At 39.0% G+C, this 15,607-nt stretch overlaps 1 protein-coding gene across 8 annotated transcripts in view; it reads left to right on the forward strand.

The window, feature by feature from the left end:
* Nucleotides 1-6: 6 nt before the first annotated feature.
* The window catches only part of TENT4A (terminal nucleotidyltransferase 4A), a 62,183-nt gene continuing 46,582 nt past the window's right edge, over nt 7-15,607 (forward strand). For 6 of the 8 annotated variants that reach the window (XM_035894123.1, XM_035894126.1, XM_009638750.2 and 3 more), the window contains exons 1-2: nt 70-2,501; nt 14,273-14,396. In XM_035894123.1, the coding sequence (XP_035750016.1) occupies nt 2,488-2,501; nt 14,273-14,396 (138 nt within the window). In that variant the 5' untranslated portion in view covers nt 70-2,487. Of the gene's footprint in view, nt 30-69; nt 2,502-13,240; nt 13,276-14,272; nt 14,397-15,607 lie in introns of those variants that run through there. The other 2 variants (XM_035894125.1, XM_035894124.1) reach the window with 2 other exon arrangements.

Below are 15,607 nucleotides of genomic sequence, written 5' to 3' on the forward strand. Positions count from 1 at the left end.
TCCTGCAGCCCCTCCGGGCATGGGGGAGGGTGGGTTGGAGTCACGCGAACTCCTCTGGAGCCGGTGATGGGCAGCGAGGTTGACGGTAGGGGGTGGCGGGCCACAAAACCATGTTCTTCCGTCAACCACGTTGGTCTGTGGTAGCTGGGTGGCCCGTGGCCGCAGCAGAGATGCGGGCAGGGCCTGGGAACCCACAGATACAGGGGGTTAGGCCTTGCCTTCTCGTAGGTCGAGAGGTGAAGTTGTCAGGCCGCTATCAGATGGCACCTACGGTAATCAAAGCAAAGATGGGTGGGGGACTCTTGTCAAAGCTCCTAGGGGGTCGACTCAGATTGTAAGGGGGAAGTGGAAGGCTTCAGTCCAGAGCAGCTCAGGGAAAACCCTTGCGCTAATTTTTAAATGCCTCTGCCTAGGCTGTGGCAGATTGGCTCCTTTGGGGAGTGTTAGGAACATCAGCTGAAAGGAAGAGCCCAGTTCTGGCTGAAATAAGCATGAAAGTCACTGTGCTCTTAGAATGTTTTTAAGGGAAATGTTCGATCTCCAGAATAGGTTGAGCCAGCCAATACCTGAACTGAAATCTTGGCTTTCTAAAGAGAACACTTATGAAGCTTATCCTATTCTGTGGCTGTGACTTTCTCATATAACTGGGTAGTTAGTAAGGCTGAGTATTCAGTTTGGTCCTATCGGCATATAGAAGGGACTAAACTTGAACAAAGCGTCTCTGGGGCGCTCCATGAGGCTTCTGTATTTCAGCTGTCAAATTTCACTCAGTCAAGGGGAAATGTTGCTTTCTAATGTTAAGGTTATTTTGTTCATGGGAAAAAGTGCTAGCTGCGTTGATTGACCATGGCAGATTTCTGCTGTCATTTCAAAAATAGTTCCTTGGAACTCTTAAACTCCAAGACCCTTGGATGCCCATGGAGTAAAGGCACTGCCTATTTGTAGAGTGAAATAGATAAAGATAACAGGGTAAGCTTTCAGAGCTGGAGAAATTTAAGTGAGAGATTTAACTTAAGGACAGGGTCTTCCTTTTCTCTTTTGGTTGGTACTGTCAGGCCTTGAGCGCGTTAAAGCTATCTGGAAGCATTAAAAGATGTTTCAGTCCTTTTTTTCAAACCATAGCTTCTCCTGGGGAGGATAAGACTTGTGACTACTGCTTTTTAATTCCAAACTGACACTGAAAATGAAAATTGCTTATAGGAAGCTAAGATTTGGATGTTTAAGGTATCATGTGCTAGGAGCTTTGAGTCTTGTACTAATAAGATGCATGTCTAAAATGCCAATGTAATCTTAAAAATAGTCTGAACTTCCTTATTTCCATAGAGGTGCAGTAGAACACTGAATTAATATTTTAATTTACCTGTGTAAGACAAGTCAGTGTCACTGAGGTAGGTCTCCAGGCAGGCAGGCGGATGAGGGAGTTGCTTGAGGTCACCCAGCAGGTCTATGGCAAACCCAGGAATCGAATCCAGGTACTGCAGTTTCTGCCCCCTAGTTGTTAGGCAGCACCACCTATGCCGATCTCATATCCTTATTTTTCATCCCCTGCCCTTTTGTTTTCTGTTGGCTTTCCTTTAATAAAGGTTATGCCACTTTTCAAGTATAAGTTTATAGAGAATCCATACACAAGAAAATTGTTTAGCTGAGCTTCACTTGCGCTATTCAGTTCCATAATAGAGGTGGGTCTTTTGCTGATGAGTTAATGACAAGTGCTTGGCTATGTATCTTTGAAAGTGGAAGCTGTCTTCCCTGATCTTCTGTCCTTCTGCCAAGGATCTGTTACTACAGTGAGACCTGATACTAGAGGGTGGGACACCAGTAACTACAGCAAGTGTGATCCCATAGTTTCATGATTAATTTGTCAAATCATTAAGCTTCACAAAACTGTACAAGTGTCGTAGCTTTCCTTAGAGTAGCAGGGAACTAGTGCTGAAGGAGAGCATGGAAGCTGAGACCATAGACTTCAGCATGAGAAGCAGTTTCTGCCTTAAACTTTGATTTTTGTTACCCAAGCTGAATCTTGGACAAGTGTGTATTCTAAAACAGTTTTCTGTTTGGTGTTAGAAATTGTTTTATTAAGTACTTACATGATTGAAATAACAGAAATATTGTCACTGATGGAGTGGCTTTAGGTGTCTTATCTTCTGCAGTAATTCCTGACTACTGGTGAGTTTAACTTAGTTTTCCTGAAGCCAGACCGGTGTATTATTTGGCTCTTCAAATAAAAATGCACTGAAAAGACTGGGGCAGCAACAGATCCCTACAGAAGTTTCTTCTGAATTCTCTATGTTCCTGATTTGCTGCCTGGTGTTGCTTGGAACTGTTGGCCCAATCCTGAAGCATCACTTCCATAACTGTGCTGGTCGATTGACAGAGCATCTTCAGTGGTGTCAGACTGGTGTATGCAACTGTTAAAAAATGATCCTTACAATCTGCAGTTGCAGTCTGCTTTGGACATGGATTATAAGAAGGATGACTTGATCATCGATGTTCTTGTGCACGTATGTGAATGTTAGAGCTTACTCTACCATGAATGTTGTTTTCTGCAGAATGTTTTTCTACAACGTGCTGAAATTTCCAAGTGATATGCGGTAGCTCACAGTGTTACTGTAGTGTCTTTTGGTAGCAGACTAAGAAGGGTAATCTCTGTTTGCCCTCTCCCAGGCTGCAGTAGTACTTTTGATGAAATGCCTGCGTGCTTTGAAATAGTACTGTGCTCTCTTGTCTTTCTCATTCTGAGCTGGAGGTGGTCTGTAGCAGTGAAAGTAATCACCATTTTTTTCAAATGGATCATATTCAGTGGCTTTGTGATGGTAGGTGTGGTGATGTTTAGGAATACTTTGTGCTGTAAAGGCTGTGTTTTGCTCTATATACAGCATTCCTTTCTTCCAGTGGACTCACACCTATTGCTCAGTCACCTTCTGACAGTAGCATGCTAATATTTGTGTTGTAAAGGAAATTATCCCTCTCATAAAACACAAGTGTGAATAGCCATGCTCGATTAGCTTAGATTGACATGTGTCATCTTTTTCCAGATTTTTGGAAGGTGAGGAGTGAGGAGAATGAAGCCATATTTATTCCAGTGCTTCAACAGAGTGATTAGTATAGCAACAGTGTAAGTTCTTAAATGCCTGGGTTTAGGTTAGGAGTACAGCACAGTAGAGATGACAAAATGATTGGTTTCAGATGTGATGCAGACAAGTGTCCTTTAATATTATGAGGTTAGCTCAAACTGTTGTGACTGATGTTTAGAACTACATGTGGGTTCTTGCTAATGTAAAGTATCCTCTTGAGAGGTTTTAAACTACATCTAGCATCTTAGGGTCTTTGTACATCAAACTAATACCTTCTGTTTCTGTAAAGTCAGTGTTTTAAATATATCTGACAAATTTAAACATCTAGAGAGTTTAAAAGTACTGGAATTTTATTTCAAAATACTGAATCTCAGGCTATTTAAACTTTTTACTAAGGATTCTAGTGCTAGGTTTGCATTGCTTGGGTACACAGCTAATAGGGTGCTTTCTCTTAAGATGTAGCTAATTGCTTATGAGCAGTATAAAATCATACCTGATTTGATTCTTCTGCTTATTAATATGAATTTAACAAAGTAAATAATTAAGGCTTTTTAAACAATATGAGCCTGTTCTGCTTAATACTTTCAACTAAGTTTTTGGATTAATTGTAGATGTTGAATGAGATTAGTGCTGAAATACCTGGCATACTTTATTGGTACATTACAGTGCTGTGCAGAAACAACATAACTGGCTTGTTGAGGATTAGGGTGGATACCAGAAGTGTTATGATACTTTGGAATGGTGCTTTGCCTGGACTAATTAGCATTGCATAGCGTCTGACAATTCACTGCATTGATTCTTCCCCCTCCATACCTGTTGTCTTTAACCATCTCTTGATAATCATAGAATCATGGAATCATTTGGTTGGAAAAGACCTTTAAGATCAAGTCCAACCGTACCTGTCCACTACTAAACCAGGTCACTAATGACACAAAAGTTCTGTTGTAGAGCACAAGAGCACAAACACCACATTTGGTTAGGCGGAAGAAGGATTCAGGCCAGCATTGCCTGGTGACTGTAGCAGATACTTCGGGAGAATTCTCATAAGCAAGGTAAGCTTGTGACTATGCTTCCCCAGAAGACTTGCTTCAGTGTTCGCCTGTTAATGGCTGAAGGATACTGTGTACCAAAAATGAAATCCAGACATTCATTTCTGTAGGTACTCGGATGCGGTGGTGTTACTATATACTAAGTCTGTATTAGATTTTGGTTTTTTCCTTCACCTGTACGCTGAAGTGTTTCTAATTCCAGTCTTACTGGGTTTTTTTGCTTTTAGATACATTGCTGAACTTTGGTGACCAAGGTAAATTCAATTACTGGGTTTTGTGCAATGCACGATTAAAAAAGCAATGCATTCAGCACCTTCGATAGCTCTGGCTCCGTGTTTGTCAACCCTTGTGTCTTATTATGCTGCTGTCAGAGCTGGACAATGCAAATTAACATGTAGGGATGTCACATTGTCAGCCCCTTTTGCAAATTTTCTTTTCTTGTACTTTGGCTGAGCTGAAAAAATGAAGACTTTGGAAACTCTGTGAAGCCCTTGGTGTCTGCACCGGGGTGTCCAGCACTTGAAAGGGTTTTAAGGGACTCCCAGGGGTGGTATTCTAACTCCTCCCTGTACTTGACAGTGCTGTCTTGCTCGAATACCTTCTAATGAAGGATCAACACAATGGGCTATGCTTCATCTGTTAAATCATTAGTGTCTGTTACCTGCAGTGTTAGGTGGATGCCTGTAGTGAAGGTCTTAATGTAGGAGGCTGGTGGTACTGGTAATTCGATTCTTGTTTCATCTGGCTTTAGGATCAGGGCAGAACTAGGCAGTATATACTGTAGTGTGCAAGGAGGAGGGTGGGAGTAGTTGCCTGTTAGTTATTGTAAACATCCAGAGAGAGACTTCAGAGAGTACTGGGATGAGCTTGAACAGATTGTTTTCGTGCCTAAAGGTTGGTATGCAGCAGAGTTCAAGGGTAGCTGCTGGATGAATTGTCAAAAGAACAGAACACCTCTCTTTTTGCAGTTGATTAAGTTGTCTAGAGGTAAAGCTCAAAGTTTCCTTGTAAAGTGAATGCCTAGTGTAGAGTTAGACACTGATGCTTTCGGTAATGGAATGAAAGGAATATTTCGGCAGCAGTAGTTACTAGTGCTAGTACTAGAACATGGTCAGAAAGGCTGAGCTACAGTAATAAAACATGAGAAGACTTTGCATGACAGGTGCTCACATCTGTGTGTAAAGGAGAACAGGACATGTTTGGAGCAGTTTAATCCTGGCAATCAGCTTCATGATGCTTTTCACAGTTGTTAGGCTTTGGCAGTAGAGATAATTGGCACTAAGAACATAAACAGCTGTACTGGGCGAGACCATTAGAGGCCAATGCCAAATGTTGGGAGAAGAATATATCGGTGTGTGCCTGTGGTGATATTTCCTGGAATAATGTCTTATTGAAAAAAATTTCAGTGATCTTTGGTTCTCGGACTACCTGGGCTACAGGCAATGATTGTTAAGCTTATTGTGGATTTTATGTATGAATTTGTCTCCTCTTATCTTGAGCTGGTAGGAGCAATCAGCAGTGTGCTGTGGCAAGGTGTTCCTCTGTTAAGCTATGCATTATGTAAAGTTCCAGTTTTTTTGTCCTGAGGCTGTCACTAGGCTTGTAGTTGCTGCCAGCCACAAGGTCTATGCATTAATGAGGCAGTCCATGAGTCCTCTTTGCAGCTGACTTGAAAGAGGGAAGGGAAAAGTTGAATCACCTGACAGTTGTCTGTTTTCTAGTCTATTTAATCATTCCTTCTCTTGAAGCTGTTTCCTGCCTCTAGATGTTTATCACCTCTGTGTGGTTTACACTTCTGTTGTACCTTTGGGACTGAGATGAACCAGACCTGTGTGTGATAGTGTTACAGTATTCCTACATCTTGGGCTATCTTGTTCTATCTTATACTTTGTTTCCTGATTGCTAACATGGGACTTGGCTGTTCTTTTTGGCTACTGAGTATTGAACAGACCTGTTAACAGAATTCTAATTTCACAATCGTGATTCTCAGTGTTTGGAGCCAGTGCAGAGCCCCTCATTGCATCTTTGTACAGATAGAACCTTCTCATATGCCTCTGTGCTTATATCTCAAATTCTGCCTGTTACTTCATTGTGCAGTCTGTATTTTAATGTCCATCTGCAGTTCTTGAACTGGCTTATTCTAGATAACCTTGCAGCCTCAGACTTTTCTGTTTTGCTATTTGTCCCCTTGTCAGAACACTTATGAGGATGTTGACTAGCATAGGGCACTTTGGGGCTTCACTGGTGACCTTCATTTAATATGGAAACTTAAGGGTTGTAGCTGCTTGTTTTCTGTTTAAAGCAGTTCATTATCTACATGAAGGTCTTCCGTCTCATCCCATGTGAGCTTAGTTTCCTTGTAAGTTTTCATAAGGACATGTGGGAGCATTATCAAACGCTGTTTGGAAATCCAGGTAGATAACAGATTTCCTTTGTGGTTCACTGATTTTTGCAAATAATTCCTAATGGTGTCTTTAAGACACTACTTGCATTTACAAAAGCTATGTTGACATCTTGATATAGTCATAACTATTCATGTGTTGCATTGATTCTACTTTTGAGTAGTTTGAACTATTATGCATGTCAAAACTAATGCTTTTAAATTAAAAAGAAAAAAAAAAGATTGCCACTTAATGTTCTTCTGATACAAATGCAGTATCAAGCTAGTGCTGCCTTTGGTGGACACCAAACTACTAGGAATAGATCTTGCTGTGAAATATTTTCTACTAAAAAGCCGGTCTGGGACAAGTTCTCCCTGTTTAGTTAGAGATCAGGGAAACTGCTGTGGGATAAAGAAAAAAAAAACCCCAAACCCTAGCTTCTATATTTGTCATGCATTATGATCACTTAACTTTCTCTGTTCTGATCACTTAATTCACTTAACAGAAGCAGGTTTTTGGGCTCCTGAGCTAGTTTATCCTTTCTCAAGCATAGGTTTGCATCTTGTTAAGTTGTTCCTCATAATCCTTTTTGATATCCTTAATCTTCCAATCCGCTTTTCCTGCTTTGTACATGACTTCAGTGTTTCTGAAGACATCTTCTGATGGAATCCTGTGGCAAGGTGGTAGAAGCTCTTTTTTTCCTTAAAATCTGATTAGGGATGCATGCTTTTGCTAAACAACTGGTATGGTATCTTCAGTAGTTTCTGAAACACCTTATTCTTTTGGTTGAAATTCTTAAATTAGGAAGCTTCCTCTTTTATATGGTGAACTGCAGCAGTACTTAAACCCAGAAAAGACTTTTCTAGCTTTTGTTGCCTTGCAGAGATACTGACTTTGAATGTGCAGGGTTTGCTGCTAGTGGTGCTTTGATGGATGCATTTTGAATTAGACTCTGCTGCTTGCGATTATGTCAAGAGTTGCTTCTCCTCTTAAACCTTCCAGTGGCTAACCTGGTGTAATGCATACCTGATCTATGTGGGCATAATTATTCTCTCACCACTAATGTGATTCTGCTGTTGCAACCTTTCTGACTTGTCTGGGGTGTTAATTGCTTGCTAACTTTGGGCATTTGGAAAAGAATAGTATTAAGACAGGAATTTCAGTGTTTAGCGGTTCTATTTATTGGCATAGCAAGTTTGCTCATTCAGTTCCAAGGTTTAACATATGGTAGGCTCCTTCAGTGATGCAACAAAATAAGTATGTGATGTTTTCTTAGTGTGGTGGTGAAGTCCAGCAGCCTAAGTCAGGAGTAACGTACAGCTGTTCAGAAGCTTACATAGTGGATCTATTTTGCCATGTATTAACTTGGAGATACCTATCAGTTGCTTTTCTAGATTTTTATAATGCAGCCTTTTCAAGGGACCTCCAGCCATTAATAAGGTAATTGGTTGAGTTTTATTGGATTGACATAATTTGCAAAAATAGATTAGTTTTTGATTCTTTTTCTCTTCCAAAATGCAAACAAATTCTGTTACTTAAGCCTGTAAATTTGCAGGATAAATTAGTCCAACAAGCTTAGTTTCTTTAGTGTGTGAACTGTCAAAGCGCTCTGAAGAGGTAAAATGTAATTGGCAAGGAACTCAGTCTAAAATTTAGGACTGGCTCTGAGTTGCAAGCATGTGGGGCAAAGAGAAAGCTTAGGGAGGAAATAAGAACAATACAATCTCTGTGGAAAAAGTATGCATTTTATAAAAACTACTCATTATTCTGTGGATGAGAACAAAAGTACTTTTTTCTTCCATTCTCTCCTTAGTTGCTAACTTGCAAAGTAAGCTTGATTCTTACTTGAGTTTAGTATTTAGGGTACCTACCTGTAAAACATTTCACAGCTCTGATTTGTAAGTTCTATATAACTGAGTTGGTTTTTTTTTTTTTATTCTGCCACTCTTTGAGTTTGCTGCCTTCCATGCAGTTACAGTGACAAAGATAATTACTATCTGAATTACGTAGTAATATGAGACTGATTTGGTGTGGCAGTATGTTCTGTGAACTGTGTTTTCATAGCCTCTCTCATCTGTAAGCCTAGAATATTGCATAGGGCATAGAGTACTATTATCTGAGTTTTACTGGTAGTGAGGAGGACTGGTATAAAAAAAAAAGTAAAGACACCTGATGGGTGTTTTGAGTGGGGTGGGAAGAGAATTGTAAGTTCATCTCCTCTTCTTGGTCACAGTTCTATTTTTGCTACTTTTGCAGATGTCTTAAACTTAGATCACAATGGGAAAGGTCTGCATTTCAGAATATACTATTGCTTTCAGTCATGTATATATATATGTTCTCCTTGATTTCACTAAACTGGAGTTCTGAGTTTTAGACTGTAAGACTGATTTCAACTATTCGAACACGTTTGGTTGTTGTAATGTAAGATTTCACCTGCATTTCCATGATAATGCAGTGGTGCTTTGCCGTAGTTGTAGGTGGAGGGTATAGTTCAACAGATTTCTCAAATATGCACAGTGGCTGCTGGGCCTTACACCTTCAGTCTTGAGACAGCGAAGTCCTCGGGCACCTTTCAGAGTTCACACTTCACTAGAAGAACGTATCCTATTATTTGTAACCTGCATTTCAACAAAGCTTCTGTTGGAGTGGTGCCTATGCCTCCCCATTTCTTTACCTTCCTTTCCTACTCAACCCTAGTGTTACACCCACATGCTTTAACTGTGGTGTCTGTTCTTTCCTTTTGTAAGGATTCTCAGCTGATGTGTAGACTTCTTAGATAAAAAAACCCCACTCATTACTTACCAGAATTAGAATGTTTTTAAAAAGAATCAGTTGTTTCATGTGAATGATGCAGTCATGTTTCTATCTGTTCCTTTAGAATAAATTGATGTGCTTAGTAACGTACACATGATGTGGAAAAGAAAAAAGTCTTTAGCGTTTTATTCACCTTCTAGTTTGTTGATGCTGTTTGAGAATTTCATTTCACTGCATTGAAGCTAGCCCTTAAAGTAACAAGTCAATGTTAGGTATAATAGTTGTAGATACAGTAAATGATGAGTAAAGTAAATGATCTCCTTCCTTAGAAACCTGCCTCTAAGGAAAACTTTACAAATGTCTGAGACTGTCTCCTGAGTATTATTCTAACCTGAAGACTAGAAGTGTCTGCCTTTCGTAAAACAGTAAAAGGGGTAAATTTTTGGTAAACAAAAGGTGTAAATTCTGTTGCTTAGTTCAGCCTGTAAGCAGCAGATGTGTACTGTGCTTAGCAGGATTGGCATTAGTGAGTGGTGGGTTCCTCCAGGCTGTTAAAATTAGCAAGCTGAGTAGTGTAGCAAGTACAAGTAGCCTCTCTTCTGCATCCCTGTGTTCTAATCTTTTCCACCTTGCATTGAGTACAGTTATATCTCGTCAACAAGTTTAGTTCCCAGTGTTTCTATAAATATAGTGAAACTGCCTTGTGAAAAAAAAATCAATTAAAATGCCAGTCTTTGCTAGGGAAGTAGTATAATGTCTAATAATCTTAAAATGTGATAGAACATCGCTAGATGCTGGGATGCTGTTGGAGCCCAAATTATTTATGAAGCCAGAAGGAGATTGAGAATATTGACTTGTGCTATATGTTGAAAAAATTTCTATTAAAAAAAAAAGTTAAAATGTTACTTATCTGCACATATGTCATGTGCTGCAAATTGAAATTCTCTTCCTAATAAGATACTGTCATGATCCTGACTTAAGAAGTAACAAGTGCTTATGAAGATTGTAGAGGCTACACGGGCAAAATACTTAACTGAAAACTATCCCTGTATGGGCTGGGTGAATATCCCATTGTGATCTGTTTTTTCAGACACTACATTATTCCTTCTGCTAGTAGAGAAGTTACTCTGAGGTTAGTCCTGAGTCCCATAACCTTGTTTGAGCAAAGACGTTTAGAAAAATGTACACTACATTAAATTTTAAAAAAGCATCTCAGTTTTGAGAAGCTTCTTCAGGAAGAAGCCAAAAGGGTAAAATGCTTGAAAATGCTGTATTAATATGGTCGTGCGGTCGTATGCTGGCTTTGGAGATAGCATAGCATCGATTCTTATTTGGAAGGGTGTAGACCAGGAAGATGATGTTCTCTGAGGAGTAGAAGCTGTTGAATTAAGGAAAAGTGGAAAGAGCAAACAAAATAGAAGTCTGTTAAGACAGAGGGTTTGAGAACTGGTTTGCTAAGTGCATTAAAACCTGAAAACCTTGCGCATTGAAATCAAGAAACTTGCCAGAGTCACTAGGCCTGAGAGGCATAGGAAAGGACGCCCAGGAGAAGTTAGATCATGTCGTAAAAACTAAGTGAACTAATTGCATTGCTTTTTGCTAGAGAAGGGCTTAAGAGACTTCTAACCATAACTGTCTTTTATTCCAGGCAACTGTCATTTTAAATTTCAGTAAGAAGTGGTGAAATCCATCAGCAGAATGATAACTGTTGTACAGCCATGTCTGGGGGTATGTGCTGAAGAATTCCAGAGGAACTTAACCATGAAACTATGGCATATGGTTTGAACTTGAAATGAGTTTTGATTATCTAGCTCTTGTGCTGTTGTCCCATGCAAACTGAAGCACTAAATGGAGTCCTGCCTTGCCAGTGCAAGGTAGAAAACAATGAAGCTGACTTAAAAAGTAGATCAGGGAAGGATATGTAGAGTAGTGATGGCTGGTATTCTTCTGAGTCTTTCATGATATGATTAAGAATTGTGACAGTGTTGAACAGAAGCTCAGTGGGGCACTGAAATGAGAGTGCCTGTGTGCTTGCTGTTTTTCTGACCTTGCTGGCACTCCAGGGGCTGCTTTTGAAAGACTATGCAGTGTGTGCTACAGGCTGCAGTGTGCAGGGGAACTGAGACCCCTTTTATTCTCCTCCTTCCCTAGTGTGGGGTGGCTACTGTAAATGCATTTTTTTCAGGAATGTCTGGATCTCCTGGAGTGGTTGGATGGGGTTGATACCATAACAAAACAGAACTTATTTGCGTGAGTAAACATAAAGAAAGGGGCTAGTACATGCTTTGATAAAGATAGTTGTGTCTCACAGGTCTCATTTCCTTGAAGGATTCATTGTTAATCCTTGTTCATGTAGTTGGTCTGATAACACAGAATTGTTGGAATTTTTCAGAAGAATGTTTCTGAGATTCTTTTTTCAAAACTTTGTAAAAACCGAACAGTCACAGGCTTGCTGGGCTTACGGGTTAACTGCTTAGAAGTAACCAAAGGAAAGAATAAATTATTTGTTATAATAGGGGAAGGTTACCAGTGGAATTAGTCAAGTTGCTTGGTATATTCATAAATACCTGGAGGGAAGAAATGAATGAGAAAAGGATGAAAAGGATAATAGGAAGCTAGAGCTGACTGCAGACAGTCTCTGTGGGAGTTTATTGTTCATTACATTATAAAAGTGCTGATAAAATTAAATTCTAGTAAATATGGAATCATGAATCTGAAGAAAAATAATTCTGGCTGAATGTACCCAGTGGGTGGACTTTATTTTGGTGATTATTGTTCAGAAAACACCTTGAGGCTCCTTCATAATGGTTTCTTTTAAAGAGCAGCTGTATGTTCAGATATCCTCAAATAGCAGTTAGCAGCAATCTTTGCAGACATGGACAATAAAATGAAAACAAGTGTGTGTCATGGGCTGAATGATGTAATTGTGTATTGACTCCGTGTGCATTTCTGGCCACCTGTCAGAAAACATGGTGCAACTGAAAACAAGCTGAAGAAGGTTAGCTCGGATCAAACTTTAGACCTGCTCCTGTGTAAGGAGAGAAAGAAGTAGTGAGAATTGCTAGCTTGAAAAAGAGCTGGTGGATATGAATTGGGAGCCTGAGAAGTGTTACATTTGGAGATGAACTGTCAGTAATAACTTTTTTCCTCCAAGAAAAAGAGCATCAGATAAAATCATTAAAGGGCAGCAGTTTAAAATAAAGCACTTCTTTATTCTGATGCACACTTTAATTCTCATAGAATGCCATGAATGACAAAAGCATAAATAGACTAAAAAGACCTGGAAAAAGCAGTGGAAGAAAAGTTGTTTCAGCTATTACGCATTGTGGTTGGGATCCACCTCAAAAGTATGCCAAGGGAAATTACTGGAGGCTTGGAAGAATTGCTGTAAGGGAGTTGGATAACTGCCTGTCTTTTTTTGCTTTCACCCTGTGTCTGCCTACTGCTGATCTTTATAAGCAGGACAATGGGAAGTCTTTAGTTTGCCCCCGCTGTTGTTAGGTGTATTCACATATTTTCTTCATTGGTCATCTTGGAAAAGGGGAAAAAAAAGCATACTTCCTAGAAATGAAGTAAAATAGGAGTACGTTTGTATTTTCTGTCTTGCTCTGAAGTTTTGAAATCGAATAGATTCATCAACAAATTGAAATGTTTAGTTGGTATGTCCGCTGTGTAGTTAAATATTCAATTGTGGATCTGGGCCCAGTTAAGAGAAAGGGCAAACAGTAATTCTAAATGTGTGTGCTTTTTGGAAGTATCTTTGTGCTTTGCTGCTAAAATCTCTTTTTGTGTATGGAAAGGAATACGGATGCTTAAAAACTGGGTGTATGGTGTGTTGGAGGCTATCTGTTAGTGGGAATTCTCTAGTAAAATGAGTTGCAAAAGGCTCAGGAAGAGTTAAGAGTTCTACTAGAGATGTATAAAATTTTACTTTGGAAGGCTAAGTATGTTAACTAAGGATTGAACCTGATTTTTTTTTTTAGGACAGTATTTGGTTTTCACTACAATGTTGAATTGGTATGTTTCTTGAATTAGAGAGAATTCTTAGAAATACGTCAACATCAAAAATGTTTTTGTAAAATATCACAGCAGTAGTTATTTGCATTTTTTTGTTTTTCTTCGGCATGGCTTGGTGCTTTTCCATTGAAGGCAAACACAGCATTCACCTGAAAATTCAAATTGATCTTCTTTCAAATTTGGCAATGAGTGTTCTATAGAATTGGGAGATGAGAAACAAAAGGACTCAACAGGTGTATAAAGATCCAGTGTCAGAACTCCTCATGTAATGCTGGTATTAATGTATTTTACACTGGAGAATATATTTAACACTTCTCACTTTGAGTAGTTCAGTTGGAAGGTGACTTCCTATATGAATGAATGGCTAATAAAGGGCTTGAGTGGACAAAGGAGCCCCCGTTTGTCAAAGTGGACATTTTCACATCAAGGAATACTCAAATGTTCCTTTTATTGCTCTCTACAAAAACTCATTAGTGCCAGTGGCCTGTTTCCAAGTCCGTGTAAACTTTCACATGGACAGAAGTAAGAACCCCTCGAAGAATAAATGTACTTGAAGATTTTAATTTTCTTGTGCTGCTTCACATTTGAATTGTTGCATAGTTTTTAAGACTATGCTTTGTTTTTTAAATAAAATAATCTTTGGGAATCAGTAATTGAATTTGACCTTCATTGTTGAGCCAGTATGAAGGTTAGTAAATGTCTACTAGTGTTTGTGTCCTTGTGTCTTTTGATGTCTTTAGCACTCAGATAATGTGATGAGGGCTGATGTGTAGGTATTGTTGAGATTACTGTGAGGTGCTGCTGTGAAAATCAAGTATGAACATATCTGTCCTAAATCCCAGATCCCAAACCCTCCAGTTTCCCGTATGAAAGCCTAATTGTTGTGGCATTCACCTTGCTTGAAAGTACTGCTGGTTTTGGTTAAATGGCTTGGGTTTGTTGAAATTTATTGTAATAGTTAAATAATCGTTATAACTGATGCTACTTTCTCCTTTAGACTACATGAAGAAATAATTGACTTCTATGACTTCATGTCCCCTCGTCCTGAAGAAGCAGCTATGAGAAGAGAAGTGGTGAAAAGAATAGAAACAGTTATCAAAGATCTTTGGCCTACAGCTGATGTGAGTGTAATTTGTGTTGATTTGCTTCTCTAGTAGGTTTTAGAGCTGGGTTCACTTAACCTTGCTATTACCTTTCTGTGTTTTAGAAATGAACAGAGAAGACTTCAAACTTAAGGCAACTGACTTAATAACACAGCTCTTAAGTACTTGACAGTTTATTTTAAAAAGTGGAGGAAATAGAAAACCTAGGTTTCAGGTTAATGAAGGCTACTGATAAATTTTTCATTTTGAGAACAGGGGATGTGAAGGACTGTCCACTTCAAGAAGCGCATTTCTTAAAGTAAAAGCTTATTAAATTTATTGCTTCTGCATAACTTAATTTTGAATATTAAAGTGAGACTGACTACCTATGTATCCATTTCTGCAAGGAGTCCTGAGTCTGTGGATATTTGTAAATACAAATACTTTACAAAAGAAAAGTTACAAACACCAGATTTTTTTTTTTGCACTCTTCACAAATTTGAGATTCAGAGAATTACTTTAGCCCTGCTTTAGTCGGAAAATTGGACTTGACTTCCTGAGATCTTGCAATCAAAGTTGTATTTTCAAACCCTTTATTGCTCAAAGACGAAACAAAAAGCATCCGAAAGGAATGTGATGTAACTGGTATATCTAGCATCACCTTTCTGATGACCAGATAGTAGCTTTGTCATTAACAAGCAGAAAAACATTTCAGACCTCTGATTTCATAGCCTTCCATGACAAAGAGTGAGGACTGTGGCCACAGTACTCAGCTAAAGATACAGTAAAGCTCACCTAGTTCATCCTCACTTGTGATTTTACTTAGAAATAACATTTTTCTAGCTTGTGGGAACAGATATAAACACAGAAATGGCCCAGTGTTGCCCAGCCTTTTCATAGGTCACTTCAAAGAAGTGGACTTGTGAATTGTGCTCTGCTGTAGCAGAGGGGGAAGAACGTCTCAATTCTTTAGATTGGAAGTATACTAGAAGTATTTGATGTGGACTGTAAACGTCTCTTCAGTGTGCCTTCTATTCCACACGTAAACACCTACCACAATTTCGTAGTCATCCTTACAGTAAAATCTGGAGTGTTTGTGTTTATCTGAATTATATGTTTAGATGCACTTGCTGGTTTTTAAACCTAAAAATTTGGAAAAATGTTTCCCTTAAACTCTTCCAATTTCAGTAAAGCTGTCCTATGAGGAAAGAAAGGAGCAGGAAGGAAGGAAATTTGTAACAGCTTATACT

Source organism: Egretta garzetta, unplaced genomic scaffold (genome assembly GCF_000687185.1).
Source record: "Egretta garzetta isolate BGI_Z169 unplaced genomic scaffold, ASM68718v1 scaffold264, whole genome shotgun sequence".
NCBI lineage: Eukaryota > Metazoa > Chordata > Aves > Pelecaniformes > Ardeidae > Egretta > Egretta garzetta.